At 36.4% G+C, this 27444-nt stretch overlaps 1 protein-coding gene across 1 annotated transcript in view; it reads left to right on the top strand.

Moving 5' to 3' along the window:
• The window catches only part of GPC3 (glypican 3), a 1305553-nt gene that overhangs the window by 610244 nt on the left and 667865 nt on the right, over positions 1–27444 (top strand). The window contains exon 3 of the mRNA XM_053699264.1: positions 4891–5582. Within this exon, the coding sequence (XP_053555239.1) occupies positions 4891–5582 (692 nt within the window). The remainder of the gene's footprint in view (positions 1–4890; positions 5583–27444) is intronic.

Genomic DNA, 27444 nt, shown 5'->3' with positions numbered 1-27444 from the left:
TTCTGAACAAAGGGGATCCCAGAGAAGCATTTACAACCATTTGTGCCATAATTGCACAAGCTGTTTGTAAATAATTTTAGTGAGAAACCTAAAGTTTGAAAAAGTGAACAATTTTTTTTTTTATTTGATTGCTTTTGGCGGTGAAATGGTGGCATGAAATATACCAAAATGGGCCTAGATCAATACTTGGGGTTGTCTACTACACTACACTAGAGCTAAAATTAACCCTAGAAGCTCCCTACATGCTCCCTAATTAACCCATTCAATGCTGGGCATAATACACGTGTGGTGCGCAGTGGCATTTAGCAGCCTTCTAATTACCAAAAAGCAAAGCCAAAGCCATATATGTCTGCTATTTATGAACAAAGGGGATCCCAGAGAAGCATTTACAACCATTTATTCCATAATTTCATGAGTTGTTTGTAAATAATTTCAGTGAGAAACCTAAAGTTTGTGAAAAAATTTGTGAAAAAGTAAAAAAAAAAATTTATTTGATCGCATTCGGCGGTGAAATGGTGGCATGAAATATACCAAAATGGGCCTAGATCAATACTTTGGGATGTCTTCTAAAAAAATATATATACATGTCAATGGATATTCAGAGATTCCTGAAAGATATTAGTGTCCCAATGTAACTAGCACTAATTTTGAAAAAAAGTGGTTTGGAAATGGCAAAGTGCTACTTGTATTTATGGCCCTATAACTTGCAAAAAAAACAAAGAACATGTAAACATTGGGTATTTCTAAACTCAGGACAAAATTTAGAAACTATTTAGCATGGGTGTTTTTTGGTGGTTGTAGATGTGTAACAGATTTTGGGGGTCAAAGTTAGAAAAAGTGTGTTTTTTTCCATTTTTTCCTCATATTTTATAATATTTTTTATAGTAAATTATAAGATATGATGAAAATAATGGTATATTTTGAAAGTCCATTTAATGGCGAGAAAAACGGTATATAATATGTGTGGGTACAGTAATTGAGTAAGAGGAAAATTACAGCTAAACACAAACACCGCAAAAATGTAAAAATAGCCTTGGTCCCAAACGGACAGAAAATGGAAAAGTGCTGTGGTCATTAAGGGGTTAATAAAATAAAAAATATTAGCATCTTTTTCTTTTTTTTTTAAATCCTAACTGCACAAAGCAGTTTTTAGGGGTTAAAGTGAGTGGGTCTGGGGTGTTAGAAAAAAAACGGCACTGAAGAGTGCCTTTAGATAGCAGTCTATGAGGACTCTGTTAAAACTGAAAATATATATGTATTTGCTTATATACATATTTATTTATCTGTTAATATGTGTATATACACATATAAACACATAAATATATATGTATAAATTATTCATATATATTTTAAATGTGCTGCCCATCGCTGCGTGACTTAATCCCTTCGCTGTGCTAGGTTTTGTGTCATGTATCACGGCATCAGAACAAGCCTCCCATTTGAGCCTTTGGAAGCGAGCTCTCATGAACGCAAAGCTTCCATGCAATGTAAATGCGAGGTCGTGTTCGAATTGCACTTTGTTTGTAATACCAGGGCACATTTGCATGCACTGGTATTACTGAGTGGAGAGTAAATATTGTGCTTGCGAAAGCACAAGTTTGCACTCCACTCGTAATCTGGCCCTTTATGTACAAAATATTACATATCGTATTAGTCGATCTTATCTGTAAACTACAGGAGATTCACAGTTGTCAGTTCATCCAATTAGTTGGGTTATTTTATTATTCACTGTACTAATGAGCCATAGATGCCACAGTGTGTGCAAAAAAAATGTAAATATAAGAGCAACAAAGACCTTGGGGTCAATTTATTAAAGTCTGGCGGGCATGATACGTTGTAGCGTATCATATCCCCCAGACATCGCTGAATGCGGACAGCATACGCTGTCTGTATTCAGCATTGCACAAGCAGTTCTAGTGAACTGCTTTTGCAATACCGCCCCCTGCAGATTTGCGGCCAATTGGCCAATAGCAGGGGGTGTCAATTAGCCTGATCATATAGGATCGGGCTGATTGCTGTCCACTGCGTCAGAGGTGGCGTATGAGTTAAGGCGCAGCGGTCTATAGACTGCTGCTTCTTAACTCCTGTTTCCGGAGAGCCTAAAGGCTCATGGGGTAACAGGGTGAATTAGCCCATTTCGGCCAATAATAAATTGACCCCCTTGTGTGATTCCTGCAGTCAGACATCTTTGTCAAACACATACCTTGGGCCAGATTTTTACAATGTTAAACAGGATTCAGGAGCAATTATACCACAAGAGAGGAGACTGGGAAAACAAACCTGGACAGTCCAGATAAAGGTAGACGTATAGGGATAAAATGAATTGAAATCAGGATATAGTTACATTTACTGAGTTATGCAACAAGAAGAGGACTAGAGCCAGGGGTGGAACTGCCATTGGTGCAGCAGCTACAGAGGCACCAGGGCCCTAGTGCTGGCATTTGCCCGTAGCATCCAGTCTATACAAAGGTGTGTGCAGCCTTTTATTAGTGCAGGTTGCAGATCTATCTGTCTATCTGCTGTATATTATCAAAATCATTTTACAAAGCAGCGTGTATTTTATTATAGTTTATTATAGGGGCACATAACAGTTTTGCATCAGGGCCCTCTGTTGAGTAGGTCCGCTACTGACTAGAGCAGTAGTTTTGGTGGAGGTTGTCCATTAGGAGGCATTCTATTTTTTAGTGAGAAAGATAAATACCGCTACAGAATACCTACGTGTGTGAGAAAGTATGGGTTACGGACAGACAAGGGCTGCGTGGAGCTGGCAAAAAAGCGGTGGACTGACCGCACAAATCTAGGACTAAGTCTATGAGTAAGCGCCTTGCGGCGTGAAACGCGTAAGACAGTTGAGCCCTCTCCTCTTTGTTTTGTGTCTTTTAATTTTGGAATAAAAACTTTTTCACTGTTTGCTCGGTAGCGGCTTCTTCTTTGAATTTTATTTTTTAGAACCATCTTTTTTAATGTATGATGATAATTGTGAGATCTGTAGAGATGAGCTCAAGTGTCACACAAGAGACACAGATAGAAAAGTGCACCCTGTTTTAAGCCACTGCCATATACAATCATTTTGAAAGATGATCTAGGCTACAGAATGATGATTCTAAACCCTTGTTATGCAAGTTGCCTGTCCTCATAGGGGGGTTTCAAATATATTCCAGAAGGATTTATTGCACTAAACTTTACATTTATATTTACCTGCTATGGTTAGAACGTTTATAAAAACATTCTTTTCTCTTCTTTTGTTTTTTTTTATATATGGATTTTAAAGATTTTTAGGTAGATCTTTTATATTGTGGAGCTAGTCCCTTATTGTTGAAGCGCAGGTGGTCAAGATAATCTGTGCATATGGTTAGAAAGTTTGCCAAAACCATTTTTAGCAATACATTAGGCTGGATTCATAGCTGCTCTTTATGCAGTTGAGGGGTCTCATTGTTCAATCGAGAATATTTATTTAGGCTCATTTCACTTATCTTTTCACGTAAACTGATGAAAAAGTGGAAAGACAATGACTACAACTGCAAACACATTGGTAACACGTTTGCAAAACGGGATCTGTATTTCTATGTAATTTTTAAATATTCAGATGTCTGTTTTGTTACATTAAATTAGTCTCACTGAATAGAATGGTGTTTGTACTGGCAATCTCACAGATGCAAAAAAAGAGGTTACTGCTGGCATCTCTGCTGTGTTGTCGGCTATTCTCAAGGCAAGGATTTTTCACCAATACCTTGACGCAGCTTGCAAAATTTAAAAAGATGTTATTGCCCTTGTGAGATGTCACATCTCATGGTCATGTGTCACTATATCAAACCTGACAAGGTTGTCTGTCTTTTTTATATTTTTATTTTCGTAAACGTTTTAAAAAAATTCTCTTTTGAACATGTGTGGACTATTTCTTAGAGCCTAGATGATGCTGGTATTCTTAACAGTGAAAGTCTTCTATGCAGCTGGAAGTTAGTGGTTGTAAGATAGAAGCAACTTCATCGAACATTGGAGCTGATCTTGCCACTCACTGCAAGTTTTTTTTTCCCAGCAAGATGTTAGTTTTACAAATGAGTTTTATTGAATCTAAGACATTTCAGTTAGGTTTTTATAAATGTTTCCTTGTATTACTTTCATAAATTGTAATTTGTAAATATGTGTACGTTCATAGAGGTAATTTACAATACCAAAATGATAGACTATGGGTAAACTATGTAATAGTGATACAATTCATACTTTCTGAGTCACCTGGTATACACTCTGATGCACACTACAAAAAGTGTGAAAAATTTCTTACGAGCAGTTTCTTTAATAAGTTATTATTATCAGTTATTTGTAAAGCGCCAACAGATTCTTCATTTCTAAAGTTCAACAATAAGGAATATCTGTAATAAGCTCCAATATAGCCCTGGACTGTGGGCACAATTATAGCGTCTGTAAGGTGCTTCACAGAGAACAGACCAAATGCCTTTTGAATTAGGGTCAACAGGAAGTAGAGAGATAAAAATAAATTAAATAAATAGCATAAGATGAGAAAGAATAGTGAGGATTAGTGAAAGCAAAAAAGACTGGCTGATTTTTGTGAGTTTGGTTTTATTATTTATAAGTCACTTTCAACAAGGTAAGATGCTATTAGAAAATGAATTGTTTACATAAAGTGTAGAGTAGTTTATTTGTTATGGGCGTTTTCTAAGGGTGCAAACAAGCAGAGATCAGGCAATAGCAAAATGGAGTAAAATGTATTAAAATAAGAAGAATGTAAAACAGGTGGAATGAAAAGAGACTAAAATAATATTAATAATTAGTAGTATGATTATTATTTTTATCATCATCATCATAATAGTAATGTGTCCTACATAATATTGAGGAATTTAATAACTATTTTCTTTGTTTCTTCTTTTGCAGAAGCTTTTGAAATGGTTATACGGCATGCAAGAAATTACACAAACTCGATGTTCAAGAGACATTACCAAAGTATCTCTTCAAGCACTTTTATATTTGTCAGTGAAATATTTACAGACATTTCCCTCTACGTTTTAGGATCAGACATTAATGTAAACGATATGGTAAATGAGTTTTTTGACAGCTTGTTCCCAGTGTTATACACTCATTACTTAAATCCTGGAGTTCAAGAAACTGTGGAAAATATAGAGTGTCTCCGGCTTGCAAGGAGGGACACTAATGCATTTGGTCATTATCCTAAGACTATAATGACACAAGTATCTAAATCCTTACAGGCGTCCAGGGTCTTCCTTCAAGCACTGAATCTGGGAATTGAGGTGATTAACACAACTGATTATTTGAAATTTAACAAGGATTGTGGAAGAACTCTTCTGAAAATGTGGTACTGCGCCCACTGCCAAGGGCTTGTTTTTGCTCGGCCTTGCTTTGGCTATTGTGGGATGGTAATGCAAGGATGTCTTGCTGGCATGGTGGAAATTGACACCCATTGGAATCAATACATAGTATCACTTGATAGGCTCACTAAAGAAATGCATGGAATTTATGACATGGAACACGTTCTGCTCAATCTCTTCTCACTTATTCAAGATGCCGTGGGACTTGTTGAAAAAAATGGAGCAAAACTTTCAATAGTAGTAAGTTATGTTATTTTCATTCTTACCTTGGAAACTGTCACCTTTAGACAAAGTATTAAAGGGACATTGTAGTGGGAAAAATTTCACAATTTAATTGTTATAGCATGTAATTTTATCAATAATCAAGTCTATGTGTTTAAAGGGACAGCAGAGTCAAAATTAAACTTGTATGATTCAGATTCAGATAGAGCATGCAATTTTAAGCAACTTTCCAGTTTACTTTGGTAATCTAATTTGTTTCATTGTCTTGGTATCCTTTGTTGAAAAGCATACCTAGGTAGGCTCAGGAACACTAATGCACTTATGGGAGCTAGCTGTTGGTTGCACATATATGTCTTATTTCATTGTCTCACACAATGGGCTATATTGCATCTATTAAATCAATAGTGCAGAAAAAACGTTACATTTTAGAGTTATTCTTGTGCGAGGTCACTCAAAAGATATTATCCCCTGTGTTACTGATTATTCTCCACTTGTAATCTATTCCGATGTGTACAGCTAGCTCCCAGTAGTGCATTGCTGCTCCTTCAACAAAGAAAACTAAAATAATTAAACAAATTTGAAAATAGTAGTAAATTGGAAAGTCGTTTAAATTTGTATGCTCTGAATCATAAACAAAACATTTTGGGGTTCATGCCCTGTAAGTACCCTTGGCAGTTTTGGCTCAGGGCCAGCAGTTCTCTGCAGTTCCTGAGTGGTACTTTAACTATTTTATTGTAGGGGTTAAACACTTGCATAGTGGCTAGTGATAAAATTACATGGTTCAATTAATTAGAGCATTTCATTTTGCCACTATATTGTACTTTAGGGTTGGTCTCTGGTCTGTGTGTGCATGAGCGGTACTTGTGGTTGCTTTGAAACATTTAACCCCTTACCCTGTACATCAATGTTTGTTAAGGGATTGTGTTGCTATAATAGCGTGTTTCTTGCTGCGAGCAGCAACACAGCACTATTAGAACCTCCCTCCGGAAATGGTTGTTAAAATAGCACTGGCGGCAAGACCGTTCTATTGAAAGCAGCAAACCCATAGACAGACCAGCAAAGTATAAGGTGCATCGCTGGTCATTAAGGGGTTAAAGATTTTTTTTATATATGTACTAGACTGTACCACTCTTGCCATCAATTATTTTGGTGAAGAGGAAAAGCTTCTCAAATGTGTTCTATTATCTATTACTTTGTCTTTAAAGTGGATGTAAAGTCACCGATAGTACACAACGCGAAAAGCTTGAGCAACCAAAAATAGCATAAGTTTAAGTCATCGTTTTTATAAATAAATAACATTAGATCTATTTTTATACTTATCTAGTTATCTTCAACTCGCTCTCTCCCTCCGCCCGCCATTTTGTTCCGCTTTTTGTAATTTGATTGACACTTCACACAACTAATAATCATTATTACCCCGTGGCGTCCAGCCCCTTTTCCCAAACGTCATTTTCTCTTTATGCGCATGCGTATTTTCTATGCGCATGCGTAAAACAAACAGCTGGATATCGAAGCGCTGCGCGTTCACGCTGTTCGCATGCGCATATAAAGCCAGGAGCCACAACAGTATTCTATTGACTCGGACGTAGCAACGATTGTAAAACTAGGCAATCCAAATGTAGTTGCAAATAGAAAAAATAAATGTACAAACGAATGTAATAAATTGTGATGACAAATGTAATAAAACCTGCTTTTATAATACAGCAGTAAACTTTGAGCAAGGACCGATGTATTCACTCGCAATTCAAAATAGCTGTTGCTTGCTGGAAAAGTATTCAATGAATGAAACATTCATTGAATACTATGTAGCTTAGAGAACATCACCGCTCATGACGCATGCGCATATTAGTTAGATTATTACGATCGCGATCGCAATGCGGTTCACTAATGCATGCGCAAATCAGTCACTAAAAGTTAAACGCATGCGCACAAAATTAAGACACCGTGAACGAGCATTGCAAAACGTCATAGAGCGGGTGGGACCGCTCTAGACGTTATGAGGAAGGAAACAGGGAAGTAATGGATGGGAGGAGCTGAAAGCACAAACGGAGATAAGTAAAAAAGTCTCATATAATCCTTGATATTCAACTTTTTAATAAAAAAACAATGCGATTTTGCTAATACAGCTAGGATGAATCAATATTTATTACTAACAACAGGAAAATTTACATTCACTTTAAGCTTCTAATGTTTTCAACAAATACAATCTTTTGCATGTGTCATTGAGTTTTAGTACTTTGTTATTTTAAGGTATTTTGTGTAACGTGATGTAAAGTTTATGTTTTAGGCTAAAGAAACCTAATATGTTTCCATGCAGAGATACGGTTGCTGGCTCAGCTGTGTTTTCCTGGACAGATGTTTCACCTGATGCAGGATGTACAGGGAGGAACAAAATGCTTCTGGACAGCACATGAATAGTGTAGCTGGATAGCTCAATTCATGTTCCTCCCTGCACACCCTGCAGCATGTGTAACTCATAACTGTCCAGGAAAACATGACCACTCTATTTTATTGACTACATAATATACTTAGGTCCAGCTTGTCACAAGTGTTTATTTTACATGGCATGAGATATGTGATGGTTATTCTGTATAGGGCTAGTTATTATTCAAATGATTTTATTTGTAAATTTAAATTGCCAATTATTTTTAAAAAATGACAACTTTTGAGACAACACTATTAAACAACTTTAAAATTTACCTTTATTAACAGGTTTGCTTCATTCTCTTGGTATCCTTTGTTCAATGAGCCAATGATAAGACATATATGTGCAGCCACCAATCAGCAGCTATATCCCATTGCTGCTCCTGAGCCTACCTATGTATGTTTTACAACAAAGGATACCAAGAGAACAAAATCATAAGATAATAGAAGTAAATTGGAAAGTTGTTTAAAATTGCATGCTTTATCTGAATCATGAAAGTTTAATGTTGACTTTACTGTCCCTTTAATATGATGGTCAATTACTCTTAAACATTTTAAGGGATCTGGGCATTGATAGACAGAACATCACAATCATTATCTTAAAATGTTTTTTATTTTTTTATTTGGATTTATTTATTTTGATTTTAAAAGGATAGTAGACACATTTTAATTACAAGACATTTCTGTTGTGTTGCTATAGAATAACCTATCAGCCAGGTCTTCACCCACCATTTGCCTTACTTATTTGGAGGAGATAATCTGGACTTTAGTTCACAGACATTGGCTAGACATTGTTGTACAATTAGTATAAAGTGAATTGTATTGTAGTTGTTATCAGTTAAAACCAATTTAAGACAAATATGTAGCAGGGTTATAGCCTTGAGAAGGGATGGGAGAATGTGGTGAAAGTGCGATTTGCTTGGTAAACCAATAGTCCTGTGGCCATTCATTTTAAACAATCGAATGTTGATAGCAATGAACATTCTTTAAAATTTTGGTAATCAAATGTTATATCAGGATATCTAATGTAACCTTAGTTTTCGAATGTTCATAATTAAATTGAATATCCGCATTCAAAATTTCAAATGTAACAGGGAATTTAGTAAAATGATACATAATTGATATAAAAATATTGATTAAAAATGTTCTATTTAAAATATTGCATAATTAGTATATGACATTATTAGAAATACTATTGCAAATATATCAAGTTGAATTTTTCTAATTTGAATATTGCATAATTCAATTCGAACTATGCAATATTCAAATTAGAAACATTCTAATTGAGTATTGCATTTAAAGAAAGCATTAAAAATTTACAAACATTCTAAATTCTAAACGAAAAAACAAACGAGTTAAAATTCGTTTCATTTTTCAAATGTTGCAAAACATTTGCCCATCCCTATCCTTGAGAAGTCAGCAGGTGCATTTCAAGATTGAAGGGTAAGAAATTGCTTAATTTTCAGAGCTAAATTACAGTAAAAAAGTGCAAAGTAAATAACGAAAATATAATAAGTTGTTTCAAGATGCAAACTAAACATTTTGGCGCATATGTATGAAGGTCTGGCGGACCTGATCCGACACTGTGGATCAGGTCCGCCAGACCTCGCTGAATGGCGAGCAATACGCTTGCCGTATTCAGCATTGCACCAGCGGCTCACAAGAGCTGCTGGTGCAACGCTGCCCCCTGCAGGGAGGTGTCAATCAACCCGATCGTACTCGATCGGGTTGATTTCCGGCGGTGTCTGTCCACCTGCTCTGAGCAGGCGGACAGTTTATGGAGCAGCGTTCTTTGTGACCGCTGCTTCATAACTGCTGTTTCTGGCGAGCCTGCAGGCTCGCCAGAAACACGGGGCATCAAGCTCCATACAGAGCTTGATACATATGCCCCTTTGTGTAAAAATCTCAAGGTGTTTACTGTCCCTTTTAAAGGAACAGCCTACACTAAAATTGTTATTGTTTAAAAAGATAGATAATGCCTTTACTACCAATTCCCCAGTTTTGCACAACCAACATTGTTATATTAATATACTTTATAACATAAAATGTCTGCCTATTTCTAAGCCACTACAGACAGCCTCTTATCACATGCTTTTTTTATTTTATTTTCTCAACAGGAGACTGCTAGTTCATGTGGGCTTGTGGCAGACACTGCACTAATTGGGTAAAATGCAAGTCAATAGATAATAAATAAAAAGTCATGTGATCAGGGGGCTGTCAGAAGATACTTAGATAAAGGTAAAAAGTATATTAATATAACGGTGTTGGTTATGCAAAACTGGTGAATGGGTAATAAAGGGATTATCTATCTTTTAAAACAATAATAATTCTATTGTAGACTGTCCCTTTAATGGATAACACTTTGATGAATCTGTTTTGTATTTCCTTGACTCATTGACACAGAAAGACACAAAATAACCAGGCAATAACTAGGTACAGCTTTTCTAACATCTGCTGATTTTTTTCATATGAACTACGTTTGTGTGTAGAACAAAGTATATCTCACATTTAGCTTGAATATTTTTACTTTTTTGTCTTTCTTTTAATCAGGAGTTTTATTCCCAGGGGTCAAGAAAAGCAGTCATTATTTCCTGTAATTCTGTCTATAATGAGGCAATCTGTTATCTTTGCTTTTATGAGCAAAACATTGTTTCCAATAAGCATTGCATTATCATCTAGATCTGAGAGTTTCTAAAAGCTAATCAATATTCTCCCCCCCAAACATTAGATTGATGTCTCAAAAATATTTGACAAAAACTCATTCCTCAATGAAACATAATCAGGTAGATTACGAGTGATGTGCGCTATAGAGAATTTAACTAACGCAACAAAAGTTGCGTTATTTAACCCACTATAGCACAGCCATTACAAGTTTTGAAACAGTCGGCTTGTGCGTGCGATATGATGGTTTTAAGCTCCATACCGCACAAAATACAAGCGCTGTTTTGACGTGCTCGTGCACGCTTTCCCCATAGACATCAATGGGGAGAGTGGGTCAGAAAAAAACACCTGCGATCGCAGAATAAAAAGCGCTGTAACGCAGCGCCATTGATGTCTATGGGAAAAAAATGTTACGTTTAAACACAAACCCGAGTCTAAACACCCCTAATCTGCTGCCCCGACATTGCCGACACCTACATAATGTTATTAACCCCTAATCTGCAACTCCCGATATCGCTGCCACCTAAATAAATGTATTAACCCCTAATCTGCCGCTCCCAATATTGCCACTACTATACTAAAGTTATTAACCCCTAATCCCCTGCACCCCAACATCTCCCACACTTTAATAAATCTATTAACCCCTATTCCTCCGCTGCCTGACATTGCTGCAACTAAATAAAGCTATTAACCCCTAAACCTCTGGCCTCCCACATCACTACCACTAAATAAACCTATTAACCTAGCCCTAACACCCCCTAACTTTAACACAATTAAAATAGACCTAAATTAAAATTACAATTATTAACTAACTACCTATTTAAAACTAAATACATACTTACCTGTGAAATAAAATCTAAGATAGCTACAATATAACTAATAGTTATATTGTAGCTAGCTTAGGTTTTATTTTTATTTCACAGGTAAGTTTGTATTTATTTTAACTAGGTAGACTAGTTAGTAAATAGTTATTAACTATTTACTAACTACCTAGTTAAAATAAATACAAACTTACCTGTGAAATAAAATCTAAGCTGCCTTACACTAAAAATAAACACTAAAATTACACAAAATAAAAAAACCTACCATTACAAAAAATAACAAACGAAATTATCCAAAACAATAAAAATGATTCCTATTCTAATACCCTTTAAAAAAAAAAAAAAAAAAACACAGTCCGAAATAAAAAACCCTAATATATAATAAACTACCAAGGGCCCTTAAAAGGGCCTTTTGTAGGGCATTGCCCTAAAGTTAACAGCTCTTTAGCTAAAAAAGAAAATCAAACACCCCCTAACAGTATGCAAACCCCCACCCCCCAAACCCACAACATAAAAATAAAGTAAAATATAATATACCCATTGCCCTGAAAAGGGCATTTGTATGGGGATTGCCCTTAAAAGGGCATTCAGCTCTTTTGCTGCCCATTAAAAATAAGAAATGTCTATTCTAAAAAGAAAAAAACACCCCAAAACGAAAAAAAAAAACATTACACAAAAAACAATTATCAAAAATCATAACAATTATTCCTATTCTAATACCCATTTAAAAAAAAAAAAACACCCCAAAATAAAAAACCTAATCTATAATAAACTACCAATAGCCCTTAAAAGGGCCTTTTGTAGGTCTTGCCCTAAGTTAAACAGCTCTTTTACCTGAAAAAAAATTACAAAGACCCACTAACATTTCAAATCCCCACCCCCACCAAACCCACAAAATAAAAAAAATATCTAAAAAAAACCTAATCTACGCATTGCCCTTAAAAGGGCATTAAAGTGACACTGAACCCAAATTTTTTCTTGTGTGAATCAGATAGAGCATGAAGTTTTAAGCAACTTTCAAATTTACTCCTATCAAATTTTCTTCATTCTCTTAGTATCTTTATTTGAAATGCAAGAATTTAAGTTTAGATGCCGGCCCATTTTTGGTGAACAACCTTGGTTGTTCTTGCTGATTGGTAGATAAATTCATCCACCAATAAAAAGTGCTGTCCAGTGCCTGAACCAAAAAAAAAAAAAAAGCTTAGATGCATTCTTTTTCAAATAAAGATAGCAAGAGAACGAAGAAAAATTGATAATAGGAGTAAATTAGAAAGTTGCTTAAAATTGCATGCTCTATCTGAATCACGAAATAAAAAATTGGGGTTCAGGGTCCCTTATAAATGCCCTGTTAAGGGCAATGTCCATACAAATGCCATTTCTTTCATGTAATTGGCAAGAGTCCATGAGCTAGTGACGTATGGGATATACAATCCTACCAGGAGGGGCAAAGTTTCCCAAACCTCAAAATGCCTATAAATACACCCCTCACCACACCCACAATTCAGTTTTACAAACTTTGCCTCCTATGGAGGTGGTGAAGTAAGTTTGTGCTAAGATTTCTACGTTGATATGCGATTCTCAGCATTGTTGAAGCCCTATTCCTCTCAGAGTACAGCGAATGTCAGAGGGACATGAAGGGAGTATCACTTATTGAATACGATGATTTCCCTAACGGGGGTCTATTTCATAGGTTCTCTGTTATCGGTCGTAGAGATTCATCTCCTACCTCCCTTTTCAGATCGACGATATACTCTCAATTTACCATTACCTCTGCTGATAACTGTTTCAGTACTGGTTTGGCTATCTGCTATATGTGGATGGGTGTCCTTTGGTAAGTATGTTTTTATTACTTAAGACACCCCAGCTATGGTTTGGCACTTTATGCATTTATATAAAGTTCTAAATAAATGTATTTTACTTATATTTGCCATGAGTCAGGTTCATGTATTTCCTTCTGCAGACTGTCAGTTTCATATTTGGGGAAAATAAACATTTTTCAGAAATATTTTTCTTACCTGGGGTTTAGTCTTTTTTTCAACTGACTATTTTCTTGAAAATTGTGGGCGGTATTAGACCCGCGAGTGCGCCAAATGCTAGACTTTATTGAGTCATTCTTGGCGCGAGAATTTTTTTGGTGCGAAAAATACGTCTATGACGCAACTTCGTCATTTCTGGGGTCATGGTTGACGCCGAAGCCTTACACACGGTTGCATCATTAGTGACGCAAGTGTGTCATTTCCGGTTATTACTGGCGCCAAAAAAGTTTTCAGTTACGTTGTTCATCACACTTGGTGCCAGACTTTTTCATTATTTTAATACCCCATTGATGTTTGCCTCTTGCCTTTTTCTCTATCAGAGTGCTATGCTATTTGCATTTTTTCCCATTCCTGAAACTGTCATATAAGGAAATTGATCATTTTGCTTTATATGTTGTTTTTTCTTTTACATTTTGCAAGCTGTCTCAATATGATCCTGCCTCAGAAGTATCTGCTGGAACTTTGCTGCCTGACATCGGTTCTACCAAAGCTAAGTGCATTTGTTGTAAGATTGTGGAAATTATTTCTCTGAATGTCATTTGTAATAGTTGTCATGATAAACTTTTACATGCAGATAGTGTGTCCATCAGTAATAGTACATTGCCAGTTGCAGTTCCTTCAACTTCTAATGTACATGATATACCTACGAATTTTAAAGAATTTGTTTCTGATTCTATCCAGAAGGCTTTGTCTGCATTTCTACCTTCTAATAAACGTAAAAGGTCTTTTAAAACTTCTCATTCAGTTGATGAAATTTCAAATGACCAACAATATAATAATTTATCCTCCTCTGATGAGGATCTATCTGATACAGATGATCCTTCCTCAGACATTGACAAATCTACTTATTTATTTAAAATAGAGTATATGTGTTCTTTATTAAAAGAAGTGTTAATTACTTTATATATTGAGGTAACCCGTCCTCTTGACGTTCAGTCTAATAAATGTTTAAATGCTGTTTTTAAACCTCCTGTGGTTTCTCCAGGGGGTTTTCCTATTCCTGATATGATTTCTAAGGAATGGAATAAGCCAGGTACTTCTTTTATTCCTTGTTCAAGGTTTAAAAAATTGTATCCTTTACCAGCAAATTCTATAGAGTTTTGGGAAAAAATCCCCAAAGTTGATGGGGCTTTTTCTACTCTTGCTAAATGTACCACTATTCCTATGGAAGATAGTACTTCCTTTAAGGATCCTTTAGATAGGAAGCTTGAATCTTATCTAAGGAAAGCCTATTTATATTCAGGTCATCTTCTCAGACCTGCAATTTCTTTGGCTGATGTTGCGGCTGCATCAACTTTCTGGTTGGTGAATTTAGTGCAACAAGAATTGGATTCTGACATATCTAGCATTATTCGCTTACTGCAATATGCTAAACATTTTATTTGTGATGCCATTTTTGATATTATCAAAATTGATGTTAAATCCATGTCTTTAGCTATTTTAGCTAGAAGAGCTTTGTGGCTTAAATCTTGGAATGCTGATATGACATCTAAATCTAGATTACTATCTCTTTCTTTCCAAGGTAATAATTTATTTGGTTCTTAGTTGGATTCTACTATCTCAACTGTTACTGGGGGAAAGGGAGTTTTTCTGCCTCAGGATAAAAAATCCTAAGGGTAAATCTAAGGCTTCTAACCGTTTTCGTTCCTTTCGTCAAAATAAGGAACAAAAACCCAATCCTTCCCCCAAGGAATCTGTTTCCAATTGGAAGCCTTCCTCAAATTGGAATAAATCCAAGCCATTTAAGAAACCAAAGTCAGCCCCTAAGTCCGCATGAAGGTGCGGCCCTCATTCCAGCTCAGCTGGTAGGGGGCAGATTAAGGTTTTTCAAGGATATTTGGATAAATTCTGTCCAAAATCAATGGATTCAGAGCATTGTCTCTCAAGGGTATCGAATAGGATTCAGAGTAAGACTTCCTGTGAGAAGATTTTTTCTCTCACGTATCCCAGCAAATCCAGTAAAAGCTCAGGCTTTCCTGAAGTGTGTTTCAGACCTGGAGTCTTCAGGGGTAATCATGCCAGTTCCTTTTCAGGAACAAGGTTTGGGGTTTTATTCAAATCTATTCATTGTCCCAAAGAAGGAATCTGAAAATTTTGAATCGTTATGTAAGAGTACCAACTTTCAAGATGGTGACTATAAGGACTATTCTGCCTTTTGTTCAGCAAGGACATTATATGTCCACAATAGACTTGCAGGATGCATACCTTCATATTCCGATTCATCCAGAACATTATCAGTTCCTGAGATTCTCTTTTCTAAACAAGCATTACCAATTTGTTGCTCTTCCATTTGGCCTAGCAGCAGCTCCAAGAATCTTTTCAAAGGTTCTAGGTGCCCTACTCTCTATAATCAGAGAACAGGGTATTGTGGTGTTTCCTTATTTGGACGATATCTTGGTAGTAGCTCAGTCTTTACGTTCTGCAGAATCTCACACGAATCAACTAGTGTTGTTTCTTTGGAAACATGGTTGGAGGATCAATTTACCAAAAAGTTTCTTGATTCCTCAGACAAGGGTCACCTTTTTAGGCTTCCAGATAGATTCAGTGTCCATGACTCTGTCTCTAACAGACAAGAGACGTTTAAAATTGGTTGCAGCCTGTCGGCACCTTCAGTCTCAGTCATTCCCTTCAGTGGCTATGTGCATGGAAGTTTTAGGTCTCATGACTGCAGCATCGGACACGATCCCCTTTGCTCGTTTTCACATGAGACCCCTACAGCTTTGTATGCTGAACCAATGGTGCAGGGATTATACAAAGATATCACAATTAATATCCTTAAATTCCAATGTTCGACACTCTCTGACGTGGTGAATAGATCACCATCGTTTAGTTCAAGGGGCTTCTTTTGTTCGGCCAACCTGGACTGTGATCACAACAGACGTGAGTCTTTCAGGTTGGGGAGCTGTTTGGGGATCTCTGACAGCACAAGGGGTTTGGAAATCTCAAGAGGCGAGATTACCAATAAATATTTTAGAACTCCGTGCAATTCTCAGAGCTCTTCAGTTTTGGCCTCTGTTAAAGAGAGAACCGTTCATTTGTTTTCAGACAGACAATATGACAAGAGTGGCATATGTCAATCATCAGGGTGGGACTCACAGTCCCCAAGCTATGAAAGAAGGAAAGAAGTATCTCGGATACTTGCTTGGGCGGAATCCAGCTCCTGTCGAATCTCTGCGGTGCATATCCCAGGTGTAGACAATTGGGATGCGGATTATCTCAGCCGTCAGACTTTACATCCAGGGGAGTGGTCTCTCCATCCAGATGTGTTTTCTCAGATTGTTCATATGTGGGGTCTTCCAGAGATAGATCTCATGGCCTCTCATCTAAACAAGAAACTTCCCAGATACCTGTCCAGGGATGTTCAGGCGGAAGCAGTGGATGCGCTGACACTTCCTTGATGTTATCATCCTGCTTATATTTTCCCGCCTCTATTTCTTCTTCCAAGAGTGATCTCCAAAATCATCATGGAACAATCATTTGTGTTGCTGGTGGCTCCAGCATGGCCACACAGGTTTTGGTATGCGGATCTGGTTCGGATGTCCAGTTGCCAACCTTGGCCACTTCCGTTAAGGCCGGACCTACTGACTCAAGGTTCGTTTTTCCATCAGGATCTCAAATCATTAAATTTGAAGGTATGGAAATTGAACACTTAGTACTAAGTCATAGAGGTTTCTCTGACTCAGTGATTAATACTATGTTACAAGCTCGTAAATCTGTCTCTAGAAAGATTTATTATAGAGTTTGGAAGACTTACATTTCATGGTGTTCTTCTCATAAGTTCTCTTGGCATTCTTTTAGAATTCCTAGAATTTTACAGTTTCTTCAGGATGGTTTGGATAAGGGTTTGTCTGCAAGTTCCTTGAAGGGACAAATCTCTGCTCTTTCTGTTTTATTTCACAGAAAGATTGCTATACTTCCTGATATTCAATGTTTTGTACAGGCTTTAGCTCGTATTAAGCCTGTCATTAAATCAATGTCTCCTCCTTGGAGTCTTAATTTGTTTTTTGAAGGCTTTACAGATTACAGGCTCCTCCATTTGAGCCTATGCATTATTTGGACATTAAACTACTTTCTTGGAAAGTGTTGTTCCTTTTGGCTATCTCTTCTGCTAGAAGAGTTTCTGAGCTATCTGCTCTTTCTTGTGAGTCTCCTTTTCTGATTTTTCATCAGGATAAGGCTGTTTTGTGGACTTCTTTTAAATTTTTACCTAAGGATGTGAATTCTAACAACATTAGTAGAGAAATTGTTGTCCCTTCCTTGTGTCCTTATCCTAAGAATTCTTTGGAAAGATCCTTACATTCTTTGGATGTGGTAAGAGCTTTGAAATATTATGTGGAAGCTACTAAAGATTTCAGGAAGACTTCCAGTCTATTTGTTTTATTTTCTGGTCCTAGGAAAGGTCAGAAGGCTTCTGCTGTTTCCTTGGCTTCGTGGTTAAAGCTTTTGATTCATCAAGCTTATTTGGAGTTGGGTCAAGCCCCGCCTCAGAGAATTACAGCTCATTCTACTAGATCAGTCTCCACTTTGTGGGCCTTTAAGAATGAAGCTTCAGTTGATCAGATTTGCAAAGCGGCAACTTGGTCCTCTTTGCATACATTTACTAAATTCTACTGTTTTGATGTATTTGCTTCTTCAGAAGCAGTTTTTGGTAGAAAAGTTCTTCAGGCAGCTGTTTCTTCTGCTTTTGATTTAAGTTTTTTTTTCTTTCATTTATGAGAATAAACTTATTTTTTTGGGTTGTGGATTAATTTTTTTAGCGGAAAATGGCTGTTTTTATTTTTATCCCTCCCTCTCTAGTGACTCTTGCGTGGAGTTCCACATCTTGGGTATTGCTATCCCATTCGTCACTAGCTCATGGACTCTTGCCAATTACATGAAAGAAAACATAATATATGTAAGAACTTACCTGATAAATTCATTTCTTTCATATTGGCAAGAGTCCATGAGGCCCACCCTTTTTATGGTGGTTATGATTTTTTGTATAAAGCACAATTATTTCCAAATTTCTTTTGTTGATGCTTTCTACTCCTTTCTTTATCACCCCACTGCTTGGCTATTCGTTAAACTGAATTGTGGGTGTGGTGAGGGTTGTATTTATAGGCATTTTGAGGTTTGGGAAACTTTGCCCCTCCTGGTAGGATTGTATATCCCATACGTCACTAGCTCATGGACTCTTGCAAATATGAAAGAAATGAATTTATCAGGTAAGTTCTTACATAAATTATGTTTTTAAGGGCAATGGGTAGCTTAGGTTTTTGTTAGAATTAGGTTTTTTTATTTTGGAGGGTTAGTTGGGTGGTGGGTTTTATGGTTGGGGGGGGTCTTTGAATTTTTTTTAACAGGTAAAAGAGCTGTTTAACTTAGGGCAATGCCCTACAAAAGGCCCTTTTAAGGGCTATTGGTAGTTTATTGTAGGCTAGGTTTTTTTTTTATTTTGGGTGGACTTTTTATTTGTATAGGGCTATTAGATTAGGTGTAATACTTTTTTATTTTTGATCATTTCATTATTTTTCGTAATTTAGTGTTTGTTATTTTTTGTAATATAGTATTTTTTATTTTTTGTAATTAGATAGTTTGTAATTTTTATAGTAGTGTTAGGTTTTTTTTAATGTGTAATATAGTTTATTTAATTGGTAGTTAGTTTAATTTTAGTTTAATAGTTAAATTAGTTTAAATTGTTAGTTTAAACTTAGTTTTTTTAATTTGACAGGTAAGATTTAATTTAAGATAGGGAAATTGTAATTTTAATATATAGTTAGGGGGCGTTTAGGGGTCACTAGTTTAAATTAGTTTATTGTGATGTGGGTGGCTTTTGGTTTAGGGGTTAATAGTTTAGTATATTTCGTTGTGGGGGGCTTGCGGTTTAGGGGTTAATAGTTTTATTACAGTGGCAGCGGTCTAGGGGTTAATAACTTTAGTATAGTGGGGGGCGATGTGGGCAGATGGCAGATTAGGGGTTAATAATATTTAAATAGTGTTCTGCAATGCGGGAGGTTGGCTGTTTAGGGGTTAATAACTTTATTATAGTGGTGACGATGTCGGGGAGCTGCGGAATAGGGGTTAATAAATTTTATTAGTGGCTGCGATTTTTGGATATTTGCGATGCGGGAGGGCCCGGTAGTTTATGGGGATTAGTGTACTTTGTGACACTTTAGTTATGAGTTTTATGTAACAGTTTTGTTGCATAAAACTCATAACTACTGCTCTCAGATTGCGAAACGGATCTTGTCGGTATAGGCTGGAACGCAAGCATTTTAGCCTCACCACAAAACTTGTAATACCGGCGCTATGGAAGTCCCATGAAAAAACGTCATTTTGACGTGTGCGGGACTGACGTTGCGCTACAGGCTAAAAGGTTTGCGGTACAGCTATACCGACAAGACTGTAATGGCTGCGGTGCTGTTTTAATGCTGAAATGACCATTTTTTCAGTGTTAAAACTCAAACGCAAAACTTGTAATCTAGGTGAATGGTATTTCCATTTTCTGTTGCAAGACATTTTCTAATTGCATTGCTGTATTCTTTTAAAAAATCTACACTGGAATTAACAAAAACAAAAAAAAAACGATCTTTTAATCTACTTGTAGATAGTTATCAAGTATTATCAATAATGGTTTTTTTATTATTAATCAAAGAGCCACTTTGTTATATGTGAGGAAACATTAAGATGTTGCTGATTTGATGCTGTGATGTTTTGCAATCATTAAATGTACTCTGTTCTGAACCTACCAAGGCCAAGTTTAGACTGTTTGAAGATCAAGGTGATTTTGTGATGACAATGAATAGAAAACATAAAATGCACAGTTTAGTCTATTAGAGAACGATGTAAAATGATCTATGGCCTTTTATTCCAGCAGATGCACAATGCTTTCTCTAAACTCCCCTTTAATAGGGTGCAAAGTATGTTTTATTCTGAGTTCCTTGCAAGATCTAACACATGCACTTTTTATTAAATGCTGCCTGTAAAGAGAGGTTTTTGTTTGCCCTGTGGATGATTTGGGTTTGATTCGAATTAATAGATATAAAAAGTGACAAAACTCTAGGTAATGGTTAGTGATCAAACATTTTGATTATGTTTAAAGGGATATTGGACTGCAAAAATGTTTGTAAAATTGAATGCATCTAATGCTTTGTGTAACCTGAATTGTCTCTCTCCGGGACACTTTCAAACTGTATATTTAGTTTTTTCCAGCCCTGCATCTGTTTTGCAGCTTTTTCGTTTAAGGCACTGGTTTTCAAACCTGTCCTCCGGTTTTCCTAACAGGCCACATTTTGAGGATATCTGAACTAGAGCACAGGTGAAATAATCAGCTGATTAATAAATATGGTTATTTAACTGCTCACATCCAAGGTTATCCAGAAAACCTGGCCTGTTGGAGATGCCTGAGGACAGGTTTGAAAATCAGTGGTTTAGGGTGATATAGCCTTATTAGAGCCAATCAATGACCCCTTGTTTTGCCCTTTGAACTAGGGGGTTCTGTGATTGAAGGTGCACGTGCACTGGTACAGCTCTTCTATTGCTCAAGGTACACTTGTATACTTCCAGCGTCCTAAAGCAATGAAAAGAACTACAAGGATTTTTTTTTTATAAAGCTTGCAATATTTTTAATTAAAGATATATGAAACCCAATTTTTTTTTCTTTCATGATTCAGATAGAGCATGCAATTTTAAGCAACTTTCTAATTTAATCCTATAATAAATTTTTCTTCATTCTCTTGCTATCTTTATTTAAAAAGCAGGAATATAAAGTTTAGGAGCCCATTTTTGGCTCAGAACCTGGGTTATGCTTGCTTATTGGTTTGCTAGCTGTAGCCACCAATAAGCTAGCGCAATCCAGGGTGCTGAACCTAAAATCAATTTTTGTTTGTTCTCTTGGTATCTTCATTTGAAAAGGCAGGCATGTAAGCTTAGGAGCCAGCCCATTTTCAGCCACTAATCAGCAAGCGCTACCCAGCCGGCTCCTAAGCTTAAATGCCTGCTTTTTTAAATAAAGATACCAAGTGAATGAAGCAAATAAGATTATAAAAGTAAATTGGAAAGTTGTTTAAATGTATATTCTCTATCTGAATCATGAAATATTTTTTTTCAAATCTCTTTAATTGCCCTGAACTGTAAAGTGGAATAACCAGAGCTGTATAATGATTAAGAATAGTAACACACAAAATAAACATACATTCTGAACCTTTTAAACAGAATCATATTCCAAGATAGGAGACTCATCAGATGCACTGCAAAGATAATTTCAGTGGCGTAAATTCAATAAAAATCAATTATGAAACCGATATCTCACTATATAAACGTGCTGTAACATTGCAACTCAAAAATCACAGAATTCATATAAGTTTGTAACCGCCTCTCGTCACAACTTCACGTTGCAAGATCAGAGTCATTCTTATCAATGGGGCTGCATCTTTCTAGATCACTGATTTTCAAACCTGTCCTTGGGCCTCCCAAACAGGCCAGATTTTGAGGATATCTGAGCTAGAGCACAGGTGAAATAATCAACTGACTAGTAACCATTGTTATTTGACCTAACTAGCTCAAATAAAAGTAAATTGAAAAGTTATTTTAAATGGCCTGTTTTGTATAAATCACAAAAGAAAAATGTTGGGTTTTATGTACCTTTAAAAGTAAAGCAAGCAAGTAATTTATGCAGACAGATTGAGACTTCTGTGCCACAGATCAGTATACTATTTGTAGAGATATTTTATAGCGCTCTTTAGCAATCACATGGCAAATATATTTTGTTGTTTTAGGCAGATGCCGTAATGCTTTTAAGTCTCCAGGCAGGAAATGAGTAGCAATTCTTAATGCAGATGGACTGTTGGTAAAACAAAAGCTCACAGTGATAAGGGTATAATTTAGTGCCTAGCATAAATAAACAGTTGGGAATATGCTGGTTTTATTAAGATGTCACATTTACATACTCAATACAGTGGAGCAATTTGTTTTGTCCTCAAATGGAATACACAGCTATTTTTTTAATATATAACAACCCATACTATATTATTTATTTGATTTATAATAAACGTTTAAAATGTCAGGAAAGTGAAAGAATACTGGACGTGGCAGATAAATTGCAATACATAACTTCCACTGCAAAATAAAAATAAAGTTTTAATAATCAAGGAAAATAAAAGTATTACTTTGCCTGATTTATTTTTACAAAAAGACTGCTAGATTACGAGTTGTGAGTTAGGGTTAAAAAGCAGCATTAAGAGGTCCTAGCGCTGCTTTTTAATGCCCGCTGGTATTACGAGTTTTGCAGGTACAGGCTCACCGCTCACTTTTTTTGGCCAGACTCGGAAATACCGCAAATCCACTTACTTAAATTGCGTATCCTATATTTTCTATGGGACTTGCATAGCACCGGTATTACAAGTCTGACCAAAAGTGAGCGGTACAGCCTCTCCTGTCAAGACTGGTACCGCATTTTAAAGTCAGTAGTTAAGAGTTTTACACTACAAGGCCGTAGCATAAAACTCTTAACTAAAGTGCTAAAAAGTACACTAACACCCATAAACTACATATTAACCCCTAAACCAAGGCCCCCCCACATCACAAACACTAAAATCAATTTTTTAACCCCTAATCTGCCGAACCGGACATCGCCGCCACTATAATAAACATATTAACCCCTGAACCGCCACACTCCCGCATCGCAAACACTAGTTAAATATTATTAACCCCTAATCTGCCGGCCCTAACATCGCCGACACCTACCTACATTTATTGACCCCTAATCTGCCGCCCCCAACGTCGCCGCCACTATATTAAATGTATTAACCCCTAAATCTAAGTCTAACCCTAACCCCCCCAACTTAAATAAAATTACAATAAATATAAATAAAATTACAACAATTTACTAAATTATTCCTATTTAAAACTAAATACTTACCTATAAAATAAACCCTAAGCTAGCTACAATATAACTAACAGTTACATTGTAGCTAGCTTAGGGTTTATTTTTATTTTACAGGCAACTTTGTATTTATTTTAACTAGGTACAATAGTTATCAAATAAATAATTATTAACTATTTAATAACTACCTAGTTAAAATAAAGACAAATTTACATGTAAAATAAAACCTAACCTAAGTTACAATAACACCTAACACTACACTATAATTAAATAAATTCCCTAAACTAAATACAATTAATTACAATTTAAAAAAAATTATCTAAAGTACGAAAAAAACACACTAAATTACAGAAAATAATAAAATAATTACAAGATTTTTAAACTAATTACACCTACTCTAACCCCCCTAACAAAATAAAAAAGCCCTACCCTGCACTAAATGACAAATATCCCTTAAAAGGACCTTTTTGCGGGGCATTGCCCCAAAGTAATCAGCTCTTTTACGTGTAAAAAAAAAATACAATTCCCCCCCAACATTAAAACCCACCACCCACACAACCAACCCTACTCTAAAACCCACACAACCCCCCCTTAAAAAAACCTAACACTAACCCCTTGAAGATCACCCTACCATGAGACATCTTCACCCAACCGGGCAGAAGTGGTCCTCCAGACAGGCAGAAGTCTTCATCCAGACAGCATCTTCTATCTTCATCCATCCGGCACGGAGCGGCTCCATCTTCAAGACATCCGACGCAGTGCATCCTCTTCAAACGACGGCCGACTAAAGAATGAAGGTTGCTTTAAATGACATCATCCAAGATGGCTTCCCTTCAATTCCGATTGGCTGATAGAATTCTAAGGTCAAAAAATCAGAATTAAGGTAAAAGAGCTGATTACTTTGGGGCAATGCCATGCAAAAGGACCTTTTAAGGGCTATTTGTAATTTAGTGTAGGGTAGGGCTTTTTTATTTTGGGGGGCTTTTTTATTTTGTATGGGGGATTAGAGTAGGTGTAATTAGTTTAAAAATCTTGTAATTATTTTATTATTTTCTGTAATTTAGAGGGGTTTTTTTTCATACTTTAGATAATTTTTTAAAATTGTAATTAATTGTATTTAGTTTAGGGAATAAATTTAATTATAGTGTAGTGTTAGGTGTAATTGTAACTTAGGTTAGGTTTTATTTTACAGGTAAATTTGTCTTTATTTTAACTAGGAAGTTATTAAATAGTTAATAACTATTGTACCTAGTTAAAATAAATACAAAGTTGCCTGTAAAATAAAAATAAACCCTAAGATAGCTACAATGTAACTATTAGTTCTATTGTAGCTAGCTTAGGGTTTATTTTATAGGTAAGTATTTAGTTTTAAATAGGAATTATTTAGTTAATGATAGGAATTTTATTTAGATTTATTGTAATTATATTTAAGTTAGGGGGTGTTAGGGTTAGACTTAAGTTTAGGGGTTAAAGGGACATTATACACTCATTTTTTCTATGCATAAATGTTTTGTAGATAATCTATTTATATAGCCCATAAAGTTTTTTTTTTTAATTAATGTATAGTTTTGCTTATTTTTAAATAACATTGCTCTGATTTTCAGACTCCTAACCAAGCCCCAAAGTTTTATGTGAATACGCTCGACTACCTACTCCAGCTTGCTCCTGTTTGTGTAAAGGGTCTTTTCATATGCAAAAGAAGGGGGAGGGGGGGAGTGTCTTATTTGCCACTTGCAGTGGGCTTTCCAGCTACCTTTTCAACAGAGCCAAAGTGACAGCTTCTAAGTAAGTTTTTAAACAGTTTTATACTGGATTTTTATATCAGTATCTGTGCATATTATTCTTTATAGTAGTGTCTATTACATGCAGTTATATGAAAATGAGTGTATACTGTCCCTTTAATACATTTAATATAGTGGTGGCGACGTTGTGGGCGGCAGAATAGGCGTTAATAAATGTAGTTAGGTTGCGGTGACATTGGGGCCGGCAGATTAGGGGTTAATAAATATAATGTAGGGCTCGGCGATGTTGGGGGCAGCAGATTAGGGGTTCATAACTATAATGTAGGTGGCGGCGGTGTCTGGAGCGGCAGATTAGGGGTTAATAATATAATGTAGGTGTCGGCAATGTCGGGGGCGGCAGATTAGGGGTTAATAAGTGTAAAATTAGGGGTGTTTAGACTCGGGGTTCATGTTAGGGTGTTAGGTGTAGACATAAAAAGTATTTCCCCATAGGAATCAATGGGGCTGCGTTAGGAGCTGAACGCTGCTTTTTTGCAGGTGTTAGGTTTTTTTTCAGCCGGCTCTCCCCTATTGAATCCTATGGGGAAATCGTGCATCATGCATGAGCACGTTTTAGCAGCTCACCGCTAACGTAAGCAGCGGTGGTATTGAGGTGAGATGTGGAGCTAAATTTTGCTCTTCGCTCACTTTTTTGCGGTTAACGCCGGGTTTGTTAAAACCTGTAATACCAGCGAAGTCTGCAAGTGAGCGGTGAGGGAAAACTGCTCGTTACCACCGCACCCCTCCTAACGCAAAACTCGTAATCTAGGTGAGAGTTTTTTTTATGTCCTTAGTGACAGCACAGAAAATAAGTGATGATTCTAGACTATTAGGTCATCCAGTAACATGAAACCCTCTTCCTAACCCTCCTTCCTCTCCAATCTTTATAGTAGCTTACAGTCTACTTTACTTGTAGCTTTCAATTCATCTTCTTTTACCACTGTATGAATTTTTATTGGCAAATCCTTATCTCCTTGATCCCTCTTTGTTCTATTTATGGGAACTGCAAAGGTCTTATCTGTTGCCTTAAAGGGCAAAAAAAATGTTTTTCATGATTCAGACAGAGCAGCGATTTTAAACAACTTTCTAATTAACTCCTATTATCAATTTTACTTTGTTCTCTTGCTATCTTTATTTAAAAAGCAGGAATTTAAAGCTTAATAGCCAGCCCATTTTTGGTTCAGAACCTGGGTTTTGCTTGCTTATTTGTTTGCTAAATGTAGCCACCAATAAGCAAGCACTATCCGGGGTGCTGAACCTAAAATGGGACGGCTCCTAAGCTTAACATTCCTGCTTTTAAAATAAAGATACCAAGAGAATGAAGAAAATTTGATAATAGGAGTAAATTAGAAAGTTGCTTAAAATTGCATGCTCTATCTGAATCACGAAAGAAAAAAAACTTGGGTTTAGTATCCCTTTAAGGAATTAAAAAGTTTTTCCCTCATTCTCTTAGACTCTTTACTAATCCAGTCTTTCCTTTGTCAGAGTGTCTAACGTCCTCTATGGATGAGAAACAAAACACATTTTTATTGTTTTTATTGACGGCCAAGTTTCAACCCATTGTGGAGTGCAATACTCTTAAAGGGACACTGAACCCAAATTTTTTCTTTTTTTGATTCAGATAGAGCATGAAATTTTAAGCATATTTCTAATTTACTCCTATTATCAAATTTTCTTCATTCTCTTGGTATCTTTATTTGAAATGCAAGAATGTAAGTTTAGATGCCGGCCCATTTTTGGTGAACAACCTGGGTTGTCCTTGTTGATTGATGGATAAATTCATCCACCAATAAAAAAGTGCTGTCCAGAGTTCTGAACCTAAAAAAAGCATAGATGACTTCTTTTTCAAATAAAGATAGCAAGAGAACGAAGAAAAATTGATAAAAGGAGTAAATTACAAAGTTGCTTAAAATTGCATGTTCTATATGAATCACAAAAGAAAAAATTTAGGTTCAGTGTCCCTTTATCCCCTTAACGACCAAGGACGTACGCCACACGTCCTCAAAAAAAAGACAGTTAATGACCGAGGACGTGTGGCGTATGTCCTTGGTCTGGAAAGCAGCTGGAAGCGATCCTGCTCGCTTCCAGCTGCTTTCCGGTTATTGCAGTGATGCCTCGATATGGAGGCATCCTGCAATAACCCCCCTTGGCCATCCGATGCAGAGAGAGCCACTCTGTGGCCTTCTCTGCACCGGACATCGGTGGCCGGTATCGTTGGTGGGTGGGAGCTTACGTGGGAGGCGGGTGGGCGGCCATCGGTGCTCAGTGTGGAGTGGAGGGGGGCGGGAGCTACGG

Source organism: Bombina bombina, chromosome 1 (assembly GCF_027579735.1).
Source record: "Bombina bombina isolate aBomBom1 chromosome 1, aBomBom1.pri, whole genome shotgun sequence".
NCBI lineage: Eukaryota > Metazoa > Chordata > Amphibia > Anura > Bombinatoridae > Bombina > Bombina bombina.
Note: the sequence above shows the minus strand (reverse complement) of the source record. Positions and strands in the feature narration are given on the sequence as shown.